An 18,115-nucleotide genomic window follows, 5' to 3' on the forward strand; every position below is an offset into this window, starting at 1 on the left:
TTTTATTGCATTGATCCATGCTATCTGAACATGCCGACCGTCCTCGCCAATCTGCGCTACGCTCAGCTGCAGTCACACATGGGGCAAAGCAGTCATGACGGACTGGACTGCAACATTGCACGCAAAGGTGGCTGTGTGCTTGAGTATGAGGACGAGAGATGAGCTGCCGGGCAAGCCGAAGAGTGCGAGACTCTCTGGCTGGTATAGATCTTCCTGCTTCCTTATCCTTAGCTTGCCGTCGCGTCCCTTGGCAAGATTGAGGACGATGATCAGGCGTAGGCGAACCTGCGAGTGCCTGAGTTGCTGAACCTACTGGAAAAGTGCTTGTCGTACTGGCTTGAACGGCGTGATGCGTAGGTTGACAATGCGAGTCACGTCGAGGTATAATCGGCTGTTCGCCTCATCAAATGCTGGACATGGGGCATGAGTCGGGCATGCCTCCAGACTCGGACGGACACTTGCCGACGCTTTTGACGTCGGTCTTGACGACGTCTGCGATGGTGTGGTACCTGAGCGATGCAATGGGCGTGATTCGAGGCGCGCGATGTCGTCCTATCGAGCTACTTACCATAGGTATATATTGGCGATTGCCTTGATAGATTGTGGACGTGATGCTACTCGACAGAGAGGATGCTCGAAGGCTGCATCTGAGGTATAGTACTGCTGTAGAGTCTCGTTGAGACGGTCACTGAGATGCTCGACGTCAGAGCAGATCTGCCCAGGCTGATGGAGCTGCTGACGGGCTTGGTGCTGCGAGGAGGCTCTCTATGACGCTCGACACTTCTCGTGCCGGGTCATCCATCTATGATCTGCCCAGAGGACCGCCGGCAGATGGATCGACGGACGGTGTGCACCTTGGCGCGCGCGGTCCACTGGCAAAGTCACTCGTTACCAATCTGCCGACTGTCCTGTGCGACTGCTCAGCCACCGAAGATGGCTTCCTACTCCTTCGTAGCAATGGGCAACCCGTCAGTGATCCCACAGCATGGTTGCACATGCTCGCGCGGCCAGGCCAACTCGCAACGTGCTTGGGCAGAGCTGACGTAGGATCTGCCTCGGTCGACAGGTTGCTCGACATCCAAGTGCGCAATGGTGAAGCGCTGCTCCAGAAATATGAACTCAAAGCGAACGATGCTATCCTCGTCGAGGGCAAGCAAAAGGAGATGCAAGTCTCAAGGCGCATCAGCCCCTGAACATTTTACTCATCAGGCCATCGTGCAGCTATGACGACATCAAGACCAACTACGACGTCGTCTATGTCGCCGGTGGTGCTGCACAGAATGCTGCCAGAGCTGCACAGGTCAGAATGTGACAAGCTTGCCAAGTCGCATGAGCTCAATTGGCATGCTGCAGTATGTCTTGCCCGACAATTCGACCGCCTATCTCGGTGCAGTAGGCGAAGACGATCTTGCCGATCAGCTGAGAGCGGCCAATGATAAGGAAGGCCTCAAGAGCTTCTACCAGGTCATTCCAAAGGGTGGCGAGCCGACGGGAGCCTGCGCGGTGGTCATCACTGGTCACAACAGGCGCGTCTCCCCTCTGCTGCGTCTGTCGAAAGGCCCACTGAGACGGGTGGACGGTCAGATCGCTAGCAACGCTGCTGGGCGCTGCTGAGAAGTTCACGCCATCGCATCTCGAAGAGTCCAACGTCAAGCAGCTGATCGAGGGCGCCAAATTTTTCTATCTCGGTGGCTTCTTCCTCACCCATGGCATCGAGAGCGCTACAAAGCTTGCCAGCTATGCCAGCGAGCATAACAAGGTACCTTGCAGACGACCTGCGCGAAGCTGTTGCTCATGTGTGGCCGTGTGTGTGCAGATGTTTGCAATGAACCTGTCAGCGCCTTTCATTCCACAGTTCTTCAAGAGCCAAGTCGACACGATGCTGCCGCTCGTCGATGTTTTGTTCGGTAACGAGAGCGAAGCAGAGGCTTATGCTGCCTCCCACGACTGGAATGTAAGTCTCGTCCTTTCCTCATGTATTGCCGAGCTGATATATCCACGACAGACGAAAGACATTGCAGAGATTGCGAGCAAGCTCGCTGCACTGCCCAAGAAGAACACAGCCTCGCCCCGTCTGGTCGTCATCACTCAAGGAGCGTCTTCGACCATCGTCGCTACGCCCGATGCAGAACCAAAGGTGTTCCCTGTCACCCCCATGAAGGACGAAGATATCGTCGATACCAACGGAGCGGGCGACGCCTTCGCAGGCGCTTTCTGTGGTGCTCTCTTGCAAGGGAAAGACATCGACACGTGTGTTGACGTCGCGCATCAGCTCGGTCAAATCTGCGTGGCATCCAGTGGGCCTACCTTCAAGTGAGCTCTTCATCTCCCTCTCGCGGCTTTTAGTGCTGAAGTCAAGCTCGCGCAGGTGGCCCAAAGTGCAGCTGATCAAGTAGATTCCCTGAGACCGAACCCTGATAGAATGTCAAAATTGCAAAAGCCGCTAGCGCGTGATCACCCGCGTGACTTTGTCGCGTCTGTCTTGGCGCGAGCGATCGCCATTCAAAGACCGCAAAACCACGACAGGTCTGTCTCGGCAAGAGCGATAGACCGTCCCACTGTGCAGTTCACTGGCTCGCTCGCCTCATCGAGCGTCACTCCCGACACTGCACTTCACTTCCGTACTCAGCAGATTCAGAGATGAATATGGCAAGAATACAAAGGCTCGCACTGTTTGCAGTCCTTAGCTTCGCTGGCATAGCGAGAGCAACTCTCGAGATCACTGCACCTGTTGCCTCTACGACCATCGCAGCCGGCAAGCCCTTCCAATTCACATGGCAAGACAGCGGCGATTCGGACCTGACGCCGCTCGGCACGCTCAAAGTCATGGTCTACGTCGGCTCCCTGACGAACCAGGTATGCCCGCGCCAGCTGTGTATGTCACTGGTCTTACCCGCATCCATAGACCATGCTAGCAACCGTGGGCAATTTTCCCGCAGGAAAGCTTTCCGGTTCAGGCACCATTCCCGCCAATATCGGGCCCTCAGGGCACTACTATTTCCTCCGCATGCGTCCCTCGGTATTTGGGAGCGACATGACGAGCGACACCTACAGCGCACGCTTCACCCTGTCGGGAGGTACAGGCAAATTCAGTAGCGACGCGAGCGAGCAAGTGTCGGGCAACATTGATGACAACAGCGATTCTGAGACTGCGCCTACACCAGTATCAGCGAGCTCGTCATCGACCAAGACGTCGAGCGCTCACAGAAGGAGCAAAGCTACCAGCGCAGCCGGCAATGCCACAGTCACTAGCGCAGCGCGCATTGCAGGCTCGTTCGGCAATGCCACAACGGGCGCTGACTTTGGTATTCCCATCGCTTCTGCCACTGTCACTTCACTCGCCAGTACTGCATCGACAGGCGCGAGTGGTGCCACTCTGGCGAAACCACAAAGAGAAGTGTGGATTGCTCTGACAACACTGACATTGGTCACGCTTGCATCACTCCGACGATAGACCCGAGCCCCGTCCTAGTCAGCATGGAGCTCGCCCTAGAACTGACTGTCAACGTGATGGACATTACGTCCCCGGGCTTTGTTGTACTCTGGCGTGATCTTCCGAGACCCGCTGGCAGACGGCAGACAGATCGTCGCGCTTCTAGCTTCGCGCGGATTTGCGTCATAGCGACTTGAACGAACGTACTGATGTACGCTTGACAGCCGCTACTGTGGTAAATCTCTCAGGGCGGTGGACATGTCCAGGCCTGCGAGGGCTCTACCTGGTACTCTCCGCTCGCTGCAGCTCAGCATTCTCGTTGCAAGCCGGCCTACTGTCTGTCGAGCTTGCTCAGCTCCATCTAGTCCCTTGACGGCCTGTTCGCGGCTTGACAGTCCTCGCTGGCTGTCTCTGAGTGCTATCAGATCGACAGGCTCGCCCAGCTATATCTCTGCAGCGCCTCCAGGCTCTTCGAACGGAAGCTCATCGAGTAGCAACGCATCTAGCTCCTCATCTACTAAGCGACCGCCGCCCCCGCCGGAGCGACGGAAGGCGATCGATATAGCTCTCATCAGCTTAGGTGTCGTTGCACTGTCCAGTGTCATCTATCTCGGACAACAGCGCTACGCCTCGTCCAAAGCAACAAGTCCATCGGCGCTGGCCGCTGCTGCATCGAGTTCCACGTCCCCGACGAGGAGCAGTCAGCTCTTCACTGTCCCTCTGCAAGGCGAGACAGGCGATAAGAGTGGCAGTGGGACGACGACGGCTACAAAAGCGACAAGCAAAACGCTCGCAATGCTGTCTGCCGAGGAGACCGATCGACGCCTGGCCGAACACGCCCAGTCATTCTCTGTGGGCAGAGCGGGAAACCCTCTGTACAGATACGATACGAGTTTCTTAGCAAGCAATGATCCGATCGAAGACGACTCTTGCTCCGTCATACTATCACGCGATGCTTCGAGCAAAAAGACGGGCGATCTCATGCTGTTTGCCGTGTTCGATGGTCACTCCGGCTGGCAAACGTCAAAGTATCTCAGCGAACACCTGCTTGCTTACGTCGGCCGCGAACTGAACGCCGTCTTTGCGGGCGAAGAAGAATATGCCAAAGTGAGACTAGCAAGCCTGGCAAGCTCCTCGTCTATAGCGTCCGATGGTAGCAAGGGCAACGATGAGAAGGGCAAGATGGACCGCGTATGGTCTTTCGTGACGGGGAGTAATAGCAAGACAGCTCAAGACACGTTCCAGCTGGACGAGCTGGACTCGGATCCAAATGTCACAAAAGAAGCTCTGAGGAATGCTTTCCGGCGGTTGGACAGCGACATTGTCAACGCGCCTATCAAGCTACTCGAAAGCACTTCTGGCAAGGGCAAGCTGAACACGACTGCCCAAGCGGAAGCGTTACAGACGCTCTTGCCCGCCCTGTCTGGCTCTTGTGCCCTCCTTGCCTTTGTCGACACGGCCAATAACCGACTGCAGCTTGCTGTCGCAGGTGATTCTCGCGCCGTCATGGGTACATCAGTCGGGAAAGGCGTCTGGAAAGCGGAAGTTCTCACTGAGGACCAGACGGGCAAGAACCCTAAAGAGGTCAAACGGTACGCTGGCCGGCCTGTGAGAGAAACGATGCTTACTTCGAGCACAGAATGCAAGCTGAACACCCTGCGAGCGAGCGAGACAGCGTCATCATGCGGGGACGCGTACTCGGCGGTCTGGAACCAACACGTGCGTTGCTGTGGCTCATCTTGATATCTGCTGACACGCGAGCAGGTGCAATGGGTGACTCGCGATACAAGTGGCCAGTGGGAATGCAAGAGAAGCTGCTCGATGCCTTCTACCCCGGTCAGGGTCGATACGTGCCCCGCAATTATCTCACACCGCCCTATGTGACGGCTGATCCTGTCGTGTCGACGTTCGATCTCCCTGCCAAGCCGAGCAAGGGCTCGACCCGCAGGTTTGTCGTGATGGCCACAGACGGATTGTGGGATCAGCTCAGCAACGAAGAGGTCGTCGGACTCGTGGGCGCATATTTAGACGGCGAGCGAAGACCACAGACGCAATCAGCAGTCGTGAAGAAAGTCAGGCTGTCTGATACGGGCATCATCTCGCCTCATGTGCCTCGTCAGACGCCTCAGAGGGGCGCCGGGCCGAGCTATGTTTTCGAGGACGCGAACATTGCGACTCATCTGATACGCAACGCGCTCGGAGGCGCCAATTCATCTACGCTACAGGCTCTGATGTCTATACCCGCTCCTATAAGCAGAAGATATCGAGATGACGTGCGTCCAACTGATTCTGCATTGGCTGGGCCGTGCTGATCTCTCAGGCTACAGATTACTGTGACTGTACTCTTGTTCGGCGCAGAAGATGACCAGGTCGTCGAAGGCGTGCGCAAGAACTATCCCAGATCGAAGCTATAGTGGTTGATGCATGCTCTATATGCTGATCTAGCTTGCCGCGCTAGTGTAGACGAGATCTGAGCCCTCGAGCATCGTGCGGAAAGTGACGCTAATTCTCAAGGCGCGACTGACGGTGATGCAAAGGCCATTTGCGTCGAGGTATGTGTCTTGTTCGCGGTATGCGATGCCATGCAGCCAGTTGTAGCGCGCGTCGCCTCTCAGTAGGTATAGATCGCCTGCTTCGAGCAGAACGCAATGAGTCTGCGAGCGGTGCGCAAAGTCCATGACACAGGCGCCGCCGAGTGAGAGTCCGATGATACCGTCTGCATAGCGATGTGGCAGATCGACATGAGGAGTGATGCCTTCGCCTGGCCGGTACAGGTTGACGATGATCTGATGTCGCGGCAAAGAAGATGCCGGCGGAAGGTAGTGCTCGATGTCGGAGAGGTCCATGCCTGCTCGAAGGAGCAATGAAGGTAGTCTTTTAAAGATTGACTGCAGACATGTCGGCAGCTCGAAGCGCGACGAGGGCGACGCAAAGAGCATGACTTGATTCGAGGTAGCATTGGCAAAGAAAGCCTCATACAAGGAATCGAAGAGTATCGATGATTCTGTGCTGTCCAAAGCTAATTTGATGTGATGCAAGCCACTGATCGCATTTGCCTGTGAAAGGCGTCGTGTCTGCTCGACAGGGCATGTCGAGTCATGGCTGATCATGGGATCGTCATCGCTGGCCGAAGACTCCTCGTCATCGTCCGAGCCAAATAGCGAGCCCATCCATCGGCCAATGCACGCCGGACAGGGCAATTCGTCGTTGCTTACGTGACCAATCTGCAGTCGACTCGGACCAGACGAACGAACGCGACGGCGACATTTGCAGCGTGACATGACCGGAATGGCCGACCTTGTCTTGCTCACAGCTGCCACGCCGAACGGACAGAAGTGCTCGATCGCTATCGAAGAGCTCAGAGCGCACTATGGCGATCGTATCAAGTGCGAGTACAAGCCGATTGCGATGCAAAAGAGCAAGTTTGACGCCTGACCTGACACTGCCAGGCTGACAGTTCGAGCAGACGAGCAGAAGACACCAGAGTTCCTTGCCGTCAATCCGAACGGACGCAGTGAGCCTGCATCGAAAAGCGAATCCCTCTTATCCTCATGCCGCGGCACGCAGTACCCGCCTTGACGGACAAGAGTCGCAATGACTTTCCGGTCATGGAGAGCGCTGCGATCAACATGTACCTGTGTCAACACTACGATCAAGACCACGTACTCTCATTTGCAGATCCGAACGAGACCAGCCAGCTCGTCCAGTGGATCATTTGGGCTCAAAGCGGTCTAGGACCGATGCAGGGCCAGGCGAACCATTTCGTGAGGTATGCGCCAGAAAAGATTGAATATGGTATGACCCGGTACGTCAACGAGACGAAGCGCTTGTATGGCGTTCTCGAGGGTCGGCTCAAGGACAGAGACTACCTTGTCGGCCCGTCCAAGGGCCAGTACTCGCTGGCGGATATCAACTCGTATACTTGGGTGAGATTCCATGCCTGGGCAGGCATCGAGACGCTCGACGCATTCCCGAACCTCAAGCGATGGCTCGATACCATCAGCGAGCGACCCGCTGTCCAGGCGGGGATCTCCATTCCTGACAAGGACACCATCACGAAAATGAAGGAGCTCGGCGACGATCACGAAGCGATAGCCAAGATGCAGGCCAAGTCTGCAAAGTGGGTGCAAGATAGTAACAAACTATAGTCATATATGCCAATACGGTGCACGCCACGTCATATTCAAGTGCATGCCATGACCACGCAGACATGACGCGCACGCGAGCTTTGTTCTACGAAGCCTCGCAATCGTTTATCGTTGATCGCGTCTTCCCGCTAAGCCGTGTCTCGGGTTTATATTGGCCCACACGAAAGTCGAATTCTGCGAGAATGTCTGTGCTCTGGCTCATTCGAACCCGCGAGTCGTGCCATGGGCCTCTCAGCCGGCCCTATGGCGCAGCGTGCGCACGACTTCAGGCTGCTGCCTGCAGCTGCCGCCATCGTCTTGATTATCTTTACGGCAGCTGATACTGCCCTCTTTGCGTCTTCATCTCGATCAGACGCACACGCTTCCGTCGCTCAGCAGGTTCTCCAATGGCAGCAAGGATCGCAGAATACGACAACGCTCGCGAGCTTTGGGCCCAACTACGATCCTGCGACACGACGAATATTGACAGAGCAAGAGCGCTCGCTCAAGGCCGCCAGCCTCACACTCGACACGCTTCGTGGCCGAGTATTTCTCGACGCTGCGCGAGTTGGGCAAGCAGATGCACATCCCATCCATCAGCTCATCGAAACAGGAGAACGAAAATGGCAGACCCTGCTGGACAAGCAGTCGACCACACTGGACGAAGCGGTACGCGAGTACAGGCGTCGATACGGACGAAATCCCCCTCGTGGATTCGACAAGTGGTGGGACTATGCCAACAGGAACAACGTCGTTCTAGTGGACGAGTACGATCACATTCACCACGACGTGGAGCCTTTCTATGCCCTGCCGGCTAGTGTGATCCGTCGACGCACCTCATCTCTCCATGAGAGTCAAAAAAGCTGGAGCCGTACCGTCATGGTCGATCCTGCGGCGCAAGACAAGTCTCGGCAATTTGCGTTTGATAATTCGAATGACCGCTTAGGCGACGCGTTAGGGCCCCTGCGAGAGGTTGCACATCTCATGCCAGCCAGCTTCAACTTTACAGTAAGTTATGACGATAGCGGGTTCGCAAGTGTCAGCAACGATCATCTGGAGTATCTACGTCGCCTCACGCGCGCAGGAAGATGTCGGTCGAGCGTGTGTATTCGCGATATGCGCTGATCTCTTCTCTTCCGCAGACATACCTGACGCGTCTGGTGACACTGACGGATACATTCCAGATAAGAACTCCGTTGATCATCCGTTTCTGGATATATGTCCGTCGGGCTCGCCCATGCATGCTGCATACAAGCTGCCGAGCTTTCGAGAGGACGAGATCGACCCTGTCTTGCCAGACTCAGATGGCTTCATTTACGATGCAGCGAGGTCAGCCGATGCTTGCTCAGCGCCAGAGGTCTACTGGCACCATCCTGCCAATACGCGCGGCTCCATGCTGCAGCGTATCGAGCCCATGTTCGTCTGGTCACGAACGACTCATCGGACAGATCTCGGGCTAGCCCCCAGGACGCGAGGCCCAGTCACAGAAGAAGAGACCGTGCCTTGGTCAAAGAAGCCATTCTCGACGCTCTATTGGCGAGGATCCTTGACGGGCGCAGCATTTAGAGATTCTCTTCCCGTCAAGAGCTGGCGCGGTTCTCCGCGTTACCGTCTTCTTCACCTGTTCACGAAACCCGACCAGGGCGTCTTTCATACGATGCTAGCTGAGACCATCAGTGGTGGCACGACGTTCGTACGAGTATCGCTTGAGCGGGTCTCGCAAGCCCTGTTTAGCTTCGCCGTGATAGGCGAGCCGATACAATGCGACGAGCACATCTGTCAAGAGCTCGCGCAGACATTCGACTTTCAGGAAAGCGCCCCTCGCTCGGACGCTTTCAAGCACAAGTACATTCTCGACATTGACGGCAATGGATGGAGCGGACGTTTTTACACCCTGATGACGAGCAGCAGCGCTATATTGAAGGCCTCGACGTTCCCACAGTGGTGGCAGGAACGCATCGTTCCATGGGTCCAGTGAGTGTGCATGCGTTCATTTTCATCTCGACACGCTGACCCGGCTGGAAAGCTACATTCCTGTCTCAACAGATTACCGGGATTTGATTGACATCATGATGTTCTTCCGCGGCTGGGACGAAGGAGGCGCGAACGATCATCTGGCTGAGCGAATTGGCCAAAATGGCAAGGAATGGGCACTCAATCACGTGCGCTAGCTCGATTCTCCCTCGCCGTTGACTCACGCAAGAAAGCAGTGGCGAGCAGAGGACATGATCGCGTTTCATTGGCGGCTACTCCTCGAGTGGTGTCGACTCTGGAATCGATCCGACGAAGACGCTTTCGAATACGAGCCGAGCAAAGAGCTTACGTAGTCAAAGACATGTGAGATGATGCATACACGTGCGACAATTTCACATACGACAGACAGTCTCTAGTCAACAAAGTTCTAAAATGCGCCTGATCGACTTTTGCGGGCGACCATGTTGACGATACGGTAGAGCGTGATGACGAGCACGCCACAGTAGAGAAGCAAGCTGATCAAGACGAGAGCGATGAGCGCGCCTTGCATCTTGCAAAGCACGTCCGCAGCGGTACCCGAGATGGCGGCATCGCCGACACGCGGCTGAAAGCGAGCATAAGGTAGATATGACGTGCAGTAGAGCGGCGTCGAGATATAGCTATCAATGCAGAGCGCCAGTTCGGCAGCCCAGAGTGCGATGAAGACGAGCTCGACGAGCGAGAATGTCATCTTTAGCCTGACACGCCACAGACCGATGGGCTTGCCAAAGTACTCGAGCTACGAGCTCATGATCAGCCGGACGAAGGAGCAGAGAAGGCGGGCCACTCACGTATACGCTGATAAAGATATGCACGATCGTGATGGGACAAATGATGATGCCGACCAGGATCGAGGAGCCGAGGACGCCGATGAGATTGTTGTGCCTCTCGACGACCTGAGTACGCACGGCGACGGCGAGGACGGTGGAAGTGAAACTGAGGTTGACGAAACGGATGATGAGGGGCGCGAAGGGATTGTAGAGGATGAAGTTTTGCCATCTCAGGTTGTTGTTTCTGCTCGATGGGCCACGATCTGGATCGTGATCCGTCGCACTCTTCATCGCTGCATCAAAGGGATCTTGAGTCTGTTCGTGCCGTTGGAAGGGCTCCCAGGGCTTTGACCAGCCAGGCGTCTGCATTGCCTGATCAGTCCTCGCTCAACGAGCATCTGCTAGCATGCGCACTGTAGCCTGGTGCGCGCTCCACATTGTAGCAAAGTGTGAGCCCGTCGATCGCTTGCCGGCTCCCGGCCGCTGTGGATGAGAGCGATCGCTATGCCGACTGGATGACTTTTCAATGTCACCGGTCGGGGTCATACCCAGTGCAGCACTGTCGTGCCGCCGCCGTCCTTCTCTGCCGCTGAAGACGGAGCCTGTCGAGGACTGCATGCGAGTCATGGCGGAATTGCGCCAGTAAGACTCTGCACGCTTCTGTATCCGTGTGGGCAGTGTGAAAGAGAACCATCCCTGCTCTGGCTCTGCTTCTTCCTCCTCGTCATCCTCATCTGGACCGTGTGTATCTTGACGACCCTGTTTGGACACTGTCGCGTCGGCGTCGTCAGGCTCGTTACCTCTATGAGTCTCATTGGGATCGTATGATTTCAATGGCTGTCTTGGCTCCGTCGTCCGAGAGGGCGGGCCGTCATGCTGGACGTGCACGAATCGTTTGCCTAGAGGTTGATCGTCATGCTTGGCCTGAAGCTGGGAGCTACTCGAGCCAGACGGCAGATCGGGTATATCGAATCTATCGCGGAGCGCAAAGGCGGGCCTGACGGAGACCTTGCTTCGGGGGGCACCAGATTGTGTGGGTGTGACGGATGTATACGTCTTGCCCTCCTTCTTGTGTGGGTCACTTCGATGCGCTTGGCGTTCCTTGCGCTTTTGTGACGAGGCAGAGTGTAAGCTCGAGCCTGTCGACTTGGCGGTGTGCAGCGGCATCTCCTGCGCTCTGCCGTGTGGGGCATGGTCTGCCGCTGTCGAGCTCCCTGACGAAGTAGATGCGCTGCTGCTTGCCATCTGGCTGTGGCCGGCCGGGTCCATGTCGTCGCGCGCGCGGCTCGCAAGCGGTGCTTTGCTGTGTGCGCCGAGTCCACGCAGCGAGTACGTCGCCCAACCTGGGAGTGGATGTTGAGAGCGGTCACAGCAGCGTCCGTCGAGGTTCAATCTGTGTAGACTCGTGAGACCGGACTGGTCAATCTGTTTGCTCGTGCACGTTGTCACCGGAGTGGCGGCAGATGCTGGTGTCTGAACTTGACGATCAGCAGGCTGCGGAGGCGCTCAGACAGGAGCTAACGGTGGCTCTAGCGAGGCGCAGGTGGGTATGCCCACTCTGCCACCTCTTGCCACTCCGCCCCAGACCTCGTCAGGGAAACCGCTGAGACACGAAAAAACAAAGTCCAAGTCCTCCTCCTCGTCGTCGTCGTCACGCGAAAAGGTTTGGGCGTCTCTTGAAGCGGACGGGGCCGCTCGGCTTGCTCGTCTCGCGTGCGGCAGGCGTCATGCCAGTGTGAGTGGGTGTGCGCAGGCTTGCGGTACATCGTCTGACAGCATGTCGTGCAGCTGTGCCTTCTTCAACACCCCTCGAGGCTGCAAGTTCGGCACGAGATGCATCAAGTCTGTCCTCTTCAAGCCGCAAATCGACTGAGCTCATGCCGGCTCGTCGCAGCCAGCACATCCGTTCGAGTGCCGCGACTGGTGCTGCAGCGACTGGCACCGTCGAGTAAGCTCTCATCACTTGCCTTGCCTCAGTCTCTGCTGACGGTCATCCGGGACAGCCCTGCTGCCATACGGACCGACTGGAGTTCAGAGAAGCCTCTCTGGCCTCTCTCTGCCTATGGGCCCACAAAGCATGCACCCACTCTCATTAGCGACGTCGAGCACTCGCCCGAAGAGATCAGGCTCGAGTTCTACCAAGCTCGCGCGCAGAACGCTCCTCACTTGATCGTACGCTAGCGTCCATCTCCTTCATCGCCGTCAGCACTGATCGCAGTCGAGCAGAGAGAGGCAGCTCTGATACAACAAGCTGATACGCTCACCAAGCAAGTCCTAGCGAACACCGACGCAGTCGCCCAAAAAGCAAACGAGTCGCTCGCGTCAACTCGCCCAAGTCAGCCTACCTCAGGCGGATTTGGTGCATCGCCCACTAGCGCATTCAATACAGCGCCCGCCACTGCTTTTGGTCGGCCAACGGGCTTCGGCAATGCAGCGAGTCAGCCAAGCGCATTTGGCGCAACACCCACCGCTTTCGGCAGCACGTCGAGCCATCCCGGCGCATTCGGACAGACTGGTTTTGGTGCCACTCAAACTGCTACTGCTAATTTTGGAGCCCCGTCGGCGGCCGCGCCTGCATTTGGCCAAAGTGCTTTCGGATCTGCAAGTCCAGCACCTGCATTCGGCCAGAGTGCATTCGGCAGCATTCCTGCGCCGACAGCTGGTAGCGCATTTGGTGCGTTCTCCACCCCTCGACCTGTAGCATCCGCATTTGCACCCCAAAATGCGTCTGCGGCATCGGCAATTGGCGCAGCACCTGCCTTCGGCATAGCGCCTGTCACCCCAGCGCAAGCATTCGGTAGCACGACGACACCCGCCGCTGGCTTCGGCGGATTTGCAGGCTCGCAGCAAGCTTCATCCGCTTTCTCGGTGCCTGCATTCGGCGGGCAATCGACTCCGACTGCCTTTGCGACGCCTGCGAAACCTTTGACAGCGCCGGCCTTTGGTGCATCTGCTTTTGGCGGCGCGAGCAGTGCCCAGGCTGATTCTGTCGCTCCTGGAAAACCACAAGCCGCGCCGGTGCAAGCTGCACATGCGGATGGCAACCCTCCCATGGCAGCACCTGCCACAAAGCCAGCCAATGCGCCACGGCCAGATATGCCCTTTGGCAGTCATCAAGATCCTTATGCACCATGGGCGCCGCTTGAATCAGACCTACCGCCAACAGTGCTGGCAGCATACAAAGCGCCTGCTTTCGTTTGGGGCCAGGTACCATGGCAAGAGCCGCCGGTATCAGTCAGATGATGATGCTACCGCGCGCGGTACCCTTCCTCATCCGCTTGAGCTTGCCGCGAGCACTTTCTGTGCCGCAACTTGCTCGCGCCCTCTCATCGCTATCGCTGCTTCGCTCGCGCGGCCGTAGCTGCAAATGCAAATGAATCGAAAGCCTTTTGTCATGAATTTGCCTGCCCTGTGCGCCTATGTCGTCAAATGTTTTCCGTCGCCCAACCTTTTGCGTGGTGGGGTGTCGCATTGGCCTCCGTACTTCTGTCTCGAGCGAGCGACAAGTCGAGGAATCATGCTCGGCGTGAGCGCACGACATGCTGCGAGGCCACCGCGAGCGTCATCATCCCGCTTGCGAGCCGTCTGTGGCGTTGCCAGCTCGGCAGGTCCACTCTCGTCTACGACGGCTCTTTGCAGTCAACGAGGCCTGTCGTGCAGCTCTGCACATGCTCGACCAGCTCCGAGCTCGGTATGGCGCTCTAGTACGCAATCTCGACTGAAGGGGCCGTCACCATCAGCTCGTCAGTCGAGAAGCCCCTCTAGCGCTCGCTATCTCACTCATCTGGGGCTCCCACAGGCACGCTACACACGACAAGCAGATGCGACGCCCTGAGCAAGTTCACCATGCCGGCTATGTCGCCCACTATGACGGAAGGCGGCATCGCCTCCTGGAAGAAGAAGGAAGGCGAATCGTTTGCGCCTGGCGACGTTCTGCTAGAGATTGTGAGGACTTGTCCCTCTCTGCAGCTGCCGCATGCTCAAGGCGTTCATTCTAGGAGACTGACAAGGCTACCATGGATGTCGAGGCACAGGACGAAGGCGTCGTAGCCAAGATTGTCGTCGGAGACGGTTCAAAGGCTGTCCAAGTAGGCAAGGTGATCGCAGTCATGGCAGAGGACGCCGACGATATCGAGCAAGACAAAGTCGACAAGCTCGCGTCTGAAGCCGAGAGCGAAGAACCGAAGAAAGAAGAGCCCAAGCAAGAGAGCAAAGAGGATGAAGCCCCAAAGAAGGAAGAGGCGCCTGCCGAGCAAAAGGAGAAGCCAAAGGATGACGCGGAGCCGGACACAAAGTCGAGCAAGAAGCAGGACAAGTCGACAGAGACAAAGCAAAAGGAGCCCTCTGTGCCGCGTTCGTCGATCTATGCCACCCCTGCCGCCAAACGACTCGCACTTGACAAGGGCGTACCGCTCAGCAAAGTCAAAGGTACCGGGCCGAATTCGATCATCGTCGTGAGCGATGTCGAGGGCTACAAGTCTGACGGGCCCGTCGCTTCATCTGGTCCCTCGCCAGCAGTACCGACACAACAGATTGGTGCCAAAGCAGACGCAGGTGCCTTGCCAGCTTACACCGATACACCCGTATCTGGCATGCGCAGAACGATTGCGAACCGCCTGACAGAGTCAAAGCGAGATACGCCGCATTATTATCTCACCGCAGAGATCAACGCAGATCGCTTGCTCAAGCTGCGCGAAGTCTTCAACAAGGCCTCGCAATCTGCTAGCGAGAAGAGCCCCTCTGACGGCGTCAAAGCCGGCACGAAGCTATCTGTCAACGATTTCGTCCTCAAGGCGGCTTCGATTGCGCTCCAAGACGTTCCGGAGGCCAATGCAGGCTGGCATGGCGACTTCGTGCGACAGTATCACAAGGCTGACATTTCCATGGCTGTCGCAACACCGACGGGACTCATCACCCCCATTGTAAAAGACGTGGGCAGCAAAGGATTAGCAAGTATCTCAGCAGAAGCAAAAGCACTTGCAGCCCGGGCGAGAGATGGCAAGCTCCAGTCTCATGAATACCAAGGCGGATCCTTTACAGTCTCAAATTTGGGCATGCTCGGCATCTCTCACTTCACAGCCATCATCAACCCGCCACAGTCGTGCATCCTTGCCATCGGCGCGACCGAGCAGAAGCTTGTCCTTGATCCCTCGAGCGAAAAAGGCTTCAAGGCGATAAACGTGATCAAGGTCACGTTGAGCTGTGATCATCGTGTCGTAGACGGTGCCGTTGGTGCCCGATGGTACGTACCTGCTGCGGCTAGCCTGGTAGACCGCGCTCAAGAGGTCGTACAGGATGAAAGCTTTCTCGACTGCGCTCGAGAACCCGCTAACGTTCATGCTGTAAACCCTTCTTGTATCGACAATGTGATTGCAGGATGCGAAGCTCAGACGGGAGCACTGCAGTATGGCAATCTTCGATTATTTGCATTACATACAGTGAGACATCTACAGGAAATCGCTAAGCATATCTCGCTTGTCAAAGCCTCGCGAGACGTGATCAACAAACATGGGTGTGCCCGTTCTAGCCGCGAATGGAACGTCCCACTCCTCTAAATCGAACTCGGTGTCCTCACCCGCCACTGAGAAAATTTTGAACCTCGAAAGAGCTTCACGCATCGCTATGACTTTGGACGCTTTGCCCATCGGGTTCTTGACTTTCTTCTTCTTAGTCGCCTTTGGGATAGCCGCCTTCTTTGTGCTCGTCGCTATTCTGACGGTGACCGTCGTCGTTGTGCTTGGTAGCGCAGACTTCGTCGTCACGGCCGCTAAGACGATCGAACTGCTGCTGGACAATGTGGACGTAGATGAGGTCGAGGTCGAAGTGGTGCTAGGCGGCACATAGCTCGGATCGTATTGATAAGGCATCATGCAGATCAGAAACATGAGCGTATCTTGGGACGAGCCAGTCTGAAAGCTGCCACTAGTAGTGTACGGATCATAGGTAAGCGCCTTTGGACGCGGCGGCAGAAATTGGCCAACACAAGCTTGCGAAGGTATTCCATTCCACGCTGCAGCCGAAAAGGTGTTACCGTATGTAGCGGCATTCAGATGACCTGCCGTTGCGATGCCAAATCCGATGTAGCCGTACTGTCCGGAGCTGCTCAGCGTGTTGTAGCGTACGGTGCCACCGCTGTTCTGGAATTGAGTCGAGTTGATACTGCCCCAGACGAGGGTACCCATTGCGATGCCGACTTTAATCATCGAGCCAGCAGAGACGATATTATTCTTTTCAACGATGAGACCGGAAAAGTTGCCGTTCCAGGGATAGAAATCGACCATGTTGATGCCGCCGAGCAGGGTTCTGTCCTCCGCTATGACAGTGTTGCCAGCGACGTACGAGTTGGGGCACCCAAAGAGCACGATCCCGCCGTCTGTCGGGTTCGTGATGACGTTGTTGATGATCGTCGTAGACGCGCAGGAGATGCTGATGCCATCTGCCCATTCGCCGGGCGCCGAATAGTCTCGTTTGGCTAGCTGGCGCGGTGGAGTGAGGAAGAATTGGTGCAGCTTCTTCAGCGAGGCATAGAATTGACGCGCCGTGTTGGGCGCAGTGCCGGAAGGTCCAAACTGTCCGTTGGACACCGTTGCATTGGTGCACGAGTTGCCGTAGCCCTCTAAACACGTTGTGAGTGAGAGGTTTCTCGGGGCAAGATCGTAGCTTACCAGTGATATGCATGGCCGTCCAGCCACGAGGTTCATAAGCATGCACATTGTCGACGACCTGACCATTGGTTGGGCCACCGATCTCCATCAGTCCCCAGCCATTCTCGGTGAGTCTGCCTAGCAGCGGTCGATTGCCGTTGATCTGGATGTTGCGCATTTTGATGAAATTGCAATCACCGCATGCGCCATAGATGGCGGTCGCTTGACCTGATCCCATGACATTGATGAGTGCGCGGCTGCTACCGGTGGGATAGCCTTGCGTCGACAGCTCCTGACCATGTGCGGTGAAGATGATGTAGCTGGTGATTGTGTAGACCGTGTTCGGGCACAGCGAGACGGTGTAGCCAGGCCCGCCTGCCGCAAAGAGTGCATTGATCGTGACGTCGTTGGCGGTCGATGGCAGGCACGGTAGGGCGGCCAGGCTGTACATGTGCTTGGTCGTGTTGGAGATATCAAGCGAGAGATCTTCATGACTCTTTGCTGCGCTGCTCGTGTCGACGCCGAGGTTCTCTAGATAGTCCTTGGCTTCTGCTGGCGATGGGCCCGGCTCTGGCACAAAGACTGGCCGCTCGGAAGCCGGACGAGCGCCGACACTGCTGACGCCACAATCTAGTATGTCGTGAAAGCTAGCAGACGATAGCAGTAGAGCCGTCAGCAGCGCATAGGCAGATGATCGCCGTCTGGCAATGCCTGACATCTTGCCGTCAGAGTACGACAGCGTAGCCGAGAAGTTGAGCAGGCGCTATAAGACGAAGGCTATCAGCGGACTGCGTCACAGGAGGCACTCATTTGTCGCGGTAGCGTTCAATGAGCCGAGCGCACATGGCCAGCAAGGGCCGGGCTCGCTCTTCTCGATCACATCATTTGCATTCGAGAGCCTCGCTTTTCGCCGCAAGCACGCTGATTAGACGCTTTCCGGCGTGTAGCGAAGTTTGACTCGACCTCCGACCGTGCGCCAATACGCTGACGGAAAAGGCGTTTTGGGAGAAATGGCGCGCGGACGCAAGCACGCGCCTGGACGGCAAAGGCAATTATCTAATCAACATCACGACTCTGGTAGACGTGAAAATCAACCCAATGCCCCCTGACAGCGCGCCGCGAGCAGCT

General features: G+C 56.6%; 12 protein-coding genes across 12 annotated transcripts; 7 read left to right on the top strand and 5 right to left on the bottom strand.

Moving 5' to 3' along the window:
- Window positions 1-20: 20 nt before the first annotated feature.
- L969DRAFT_91377 (uncharacterized protein) lies at window positions 21-802 on the bottom strand (the record flags this gene model as incomplete). Its single annotated transcript, XM_014715071.1, has 6 exons — window positions 21-51; window positions 104-285; window positions 334-410; window positions 463-509; window positions 569-688; window positions 741-802. 6 exons carry the CDS (start codon window positions 800-802, stop codon window positions 21-23), a joined length of 519 nt encoding a protein of 172 aa, XP_014570557.1.
- Window positions 803-933: 131 nt separating this feature from the next.
- Window positions 934-2,396, top strand: L969DRAFT_91378 (uncharacterized protein; the record flags this gene model as incomplete). Its single annotated transcript, XM_014715072.1, has 8 exons — window positions 934-968; window positions 1,067-1,165; window positions 1,222-1,300; window positions 1,354-1,526; window positions 1,585-1,759; window positions 1,817-1,954; window positions 2,006-2,313; window positions 2,369-2,396. 8 exons carry the CDS (start codon window positions 934-936, stop codon window positions 2,394-2,396), a joined length of 1,035 nt encoding a protein of 344 aa, XP_014570558.1.
- Window positions 2,374-3,587, top strand: L969DRAFT_83763 (uncharacterized protein). The gene is made up of 2 exons (XM_014715073.1): window positions 2,374-2,856; window positions 2,906-3,587. The coding sequence occupies exons 1-2, from the start codon at window positions 2,647-2,649 to the stop codon at window positions 3,452-3,454; spliced, it is 759 nt and encodes a 252-aa protein (XP_014570559.1). The 5' UTR covers window positions 2,374-2,646; the 3' UTR covers window positions 3,455-3,587.
- Window positions 3,588-3,604: 17 nt separating this feature from the next.
- Window positions 3,605-6,269, top strand: L969DRAFT_100456 (uncharacterized protein). The gene is made up of 4 exons (XM_014715074.1): window positions 3,605-5,025; window positions 5,073-5,152; window positions 5,198-5,706; window positions 5,761-6,269. The coding sequence occupies exons 1-4, from the start codon at window positions 3,692-3,694 to the stop codon at window positions 5,845-5,847; spliced, it is 2,010 nt and encodes a 669-aa protein (XP_014570560.1). The 5' UTR covers window positions 3,605-3,691; the 3' UTR covers window positions 5,848-6,269.
- On the bottom strand, window positions 5,474-6,881 carry L969DRAFT_118338 (uncharacterized protein). The gene is made up of 2 exons (XM_014715075.1): window positions 5,800-6,881; window positions 5,474-5,695 (listed from the first exon to the last, which is right to left on the bottom strand). The coding sequence occupies exon 1, from the start codon at window positions 6,712-6,714 to the stop codon at window positions 5,875-5,877; it is 840 nt and encodes a 279-aa protein (XP_014570561.1). The 5' UTR covers window positions 6,715-6,881; the 3' UTR covers window positions 5,474-5,695; window positions 5,800-5,874.
- Window positions 6,722-7,581, top strand: L969DRAFT_91383 (uncharacterized protein; the record flags this gene model as incomplete). The annotated part of the gene is made up of 3 exons (XM_014715076.1): window positions 6,722-6,851; window positions 6,900-6,947; window positions 7,001-7,581. 3 exons carry the CDS (start codon window positions 6,722-6,724, stop codon window positions 7,579-7,581), a joined length of 759 nt encoding a protein of 252 aa, XP_014570562.1.
- A 222-nt stretch (window positions 7,582-7,803) lies between these two features.
- On the top strand, window positions 7,804-9,887 carry L969DRAFT_91384 (glycosyltransferase family 90 protein; the record flags this gene model as incomplete). Its single annotated transcript, XM_014715077.1, has 4 exons — window positions 7,804-8,650; window positions 8,703-9,534; window positions 9,587-9,722; window positions 9,771-9,887. 4 exons carry the CDS (start codon window positions 7,804-7,806, stop codon window positions 9,885-9,887), a joined length of 1,932 nt encoding a protein of 643 aa, XP_014570563.1.
- On the bottom strand, window positions 9,587-12,028 carry L969DRAFT_83769 (uncharacterized protein). The gene is made up of 4 exons (XM_014715078.1): window positions 10,758-12,028; window positions 10,365-10,706; window positions 9,771-10,312; window positions 9,587-9,722 (listed from the first exon to the last, which is right to left on the bottom strand). The coding sequence occupies exons 1-3, from the start codon at window positions 11,610-11,612 to the stop codon at window positions 9,962-9,964; spliced, it is 1,548 nt and encodes a 515-aa protein (XP_014570564.1). The 5' UTR covers window positions 11,613-12,028; the 3' UTR covers window positions 9,587-9,722; window positions 9,771-9,961.
- A 54-nt stretch (window positions 12,029-12,082) lies between these two features.
- L969DRAFT_117759 (uncharacterized protein) lies at window positions 12,083-12,697 on the top strand. The gene has a single exon (XM_014715079.1). The coding sequence runs from the start codon at window positions 12,177-12,179 to the stop codon at window positions 12,522-12,524; it is 348 nt and encodes a 115-aa protein (XP_014570565.1). The 5' UTR covers window positions 12,083-12,176; the 3' UTR covers window positions 12,525-12,697.
- Window positions 12,521-13,553, bottom strand: L969DRAFT_118270 (uncharacterized protein). The gene has a single exon (XM_014715080.1). The coding sequence runs from the start codon at window positions 13,394-13,396 to the stop codon at window positions 12,872-12,874; it is 525 nt and encodes a 174-aa protein (XP_014570566.1). The 5' UTR covers window positions 13,397-13,553; the 3' UTR covers window positions 12,521-12,871.
- A 184-nt stretch (window positions 13,554-13,737) lies between these two features.
- Window positions 13,738-15,715, top strand: L969DRAFT_68485 (uncharacterized protein; the record flags this gene model as incomplete). The annotated part of the gene is made up of 4 exons (XM_014715081.1): window positions 13,738-14,086; window positions 14,143-14,288; window positions 14,342-15,585; window positions 15,638-15,715. The coding sequence occupies 4 exons, from the start codon at window positions 13,738-13,740 to the stop codon at window positions 15,687-15,689; spliced, it is 1,791 nt and encodes a 596-aa protein (XP_014570567.1). The 3' UTR covers window positions 15,690-15,715.
- Window positions 15,716-15,750: 35 nt separating this feature from the next.
- On the bottom strand, window positions 15,751-18,004 carry L969DRAFT_20835 (uncharacterized protein). The gene is made up of 2 exons (XM_014714945.1): window positions 17,009-18,004; window positions 15,751-16,959 (listed from the first exon to the last, which is right to left on the bottom strand). The coding sequence occupies exons 1-2, from the start codon at window positions 17,703-17,705 to the stop codon at window positions 15,791-15,793; spliced, it is 1,866 nt and encodes a 621-aa protein (XP_014570431.1). The 5' UTR covers window positions 17,706-18,004; the 3' UTR covers window positions 15,751-15,790.
- Between the last annotated feature and the right edge of the window lie 111 nt (window positions 18,005-18,115).

This window comes from Mixia osmundae (assembly GCF_000708205.1).
Source record: "Mixia osmundae IAM 14324 unplaced genomic scaffold scaffold_1, whole genome shotgun sequence".
In the NCBI taxonomy this organism is placed as follows: Eukaryota; Fungi; Basidiomycota; class Mixiomycetes; order Mixiales; family Mixiaceae; genus Mixia; species Mixia osmundae.

Coding starts and splice junctions, on each gene's coding strand:
- L969DRAFT_83763 (XM_014715073.1), top strand. CDS start 2,647: ATGGCAAGAATACAAAGGCTCGCACTGTTTGCAGTCCTTAGCTTCGCT. Junction 2,857..2,905: donor TCGGCTCCCTGACGAACCAG/GTATGCCCGCGC, acceptor CCGCATCCATAG/ACCATGCTAGCAACCGTGGG.
- L969DRAFT_100456 (XM_014715074.1), top strand. CDS start 3,692: ATGTCCAGGCCTGCGAGGGCTCTACCTGGTACTCTCCGCTCGCTGCAG. Junction 5,153..5,197: donor CGGCGGTCTGGAACCAACAC/GTGCGTTGCTGT, acceptor ACACGCGAGCAG/GTGCAATGGGTGACTCGCGA. Junction 5,707..5,760: donor GCAGAAGATATCGAGATGAC/GTGCGTCCAACT, acceptor CTCAGGCTACAG/ATTACTGTGACTGTACTCTT.
- L969DRAFT_118338 (XM_014715075.1), bottom strand. CDS start 6,714: ATGTCACGCTGCAAATGTCGCCGTCGCGTTCGTTCGTCTGGTCCGAGT.
- L969DRAFT_83769 (XM_014715078.1), bottom strand. CDS start 11,612: ATGGACCCGGCCGGCCACAGCCAGATGGCAAGCAGCAGCGCATCTACT. Junction 10,707..10,757: donor GGAGCGCGCACCAGGCTACA/GTGCGCATGCTA, acceptor CAGGCAATGCAG/ACGCCTGGCTGGTCAAAGCC. Junction 10,313..10,364: donor ATATCTTTATCAGCGTATAC/GTGAGTGGCCCG, acceptor ATGAGCTCGTAG/CTCGAGTACTTTGGCAAGCC.
- L969DRAFT_117759 (XM_014715079.1), top strand. CDS start 12,177: ATGCATCAAGTCTGTCCTCTTCAAGCCGCAAATCGACTGAGCTCATGC.
- L969DRAFT_118270 (XM_014715080.1), bottom strand. CDS start 13,396: ATGGGAGGGTTGCCATCCGCATGTGCAGCTTGCACCGGCGCGGCTTGT.
- L969DRAFT_20835 (XM_014714945.1), bottom strand. CDS start 17,705: ATGTCAGGCATTGCCAGACGGCGATCATCTGCCTATGCGCTGCTGACG. Junction 16,960..17,008: donor GACGGCCATGCATATCACTG/GTAAGCTACGAT, acceptor CAACGTGTTTAG/AGGGCTACGGCAACTCGTGC.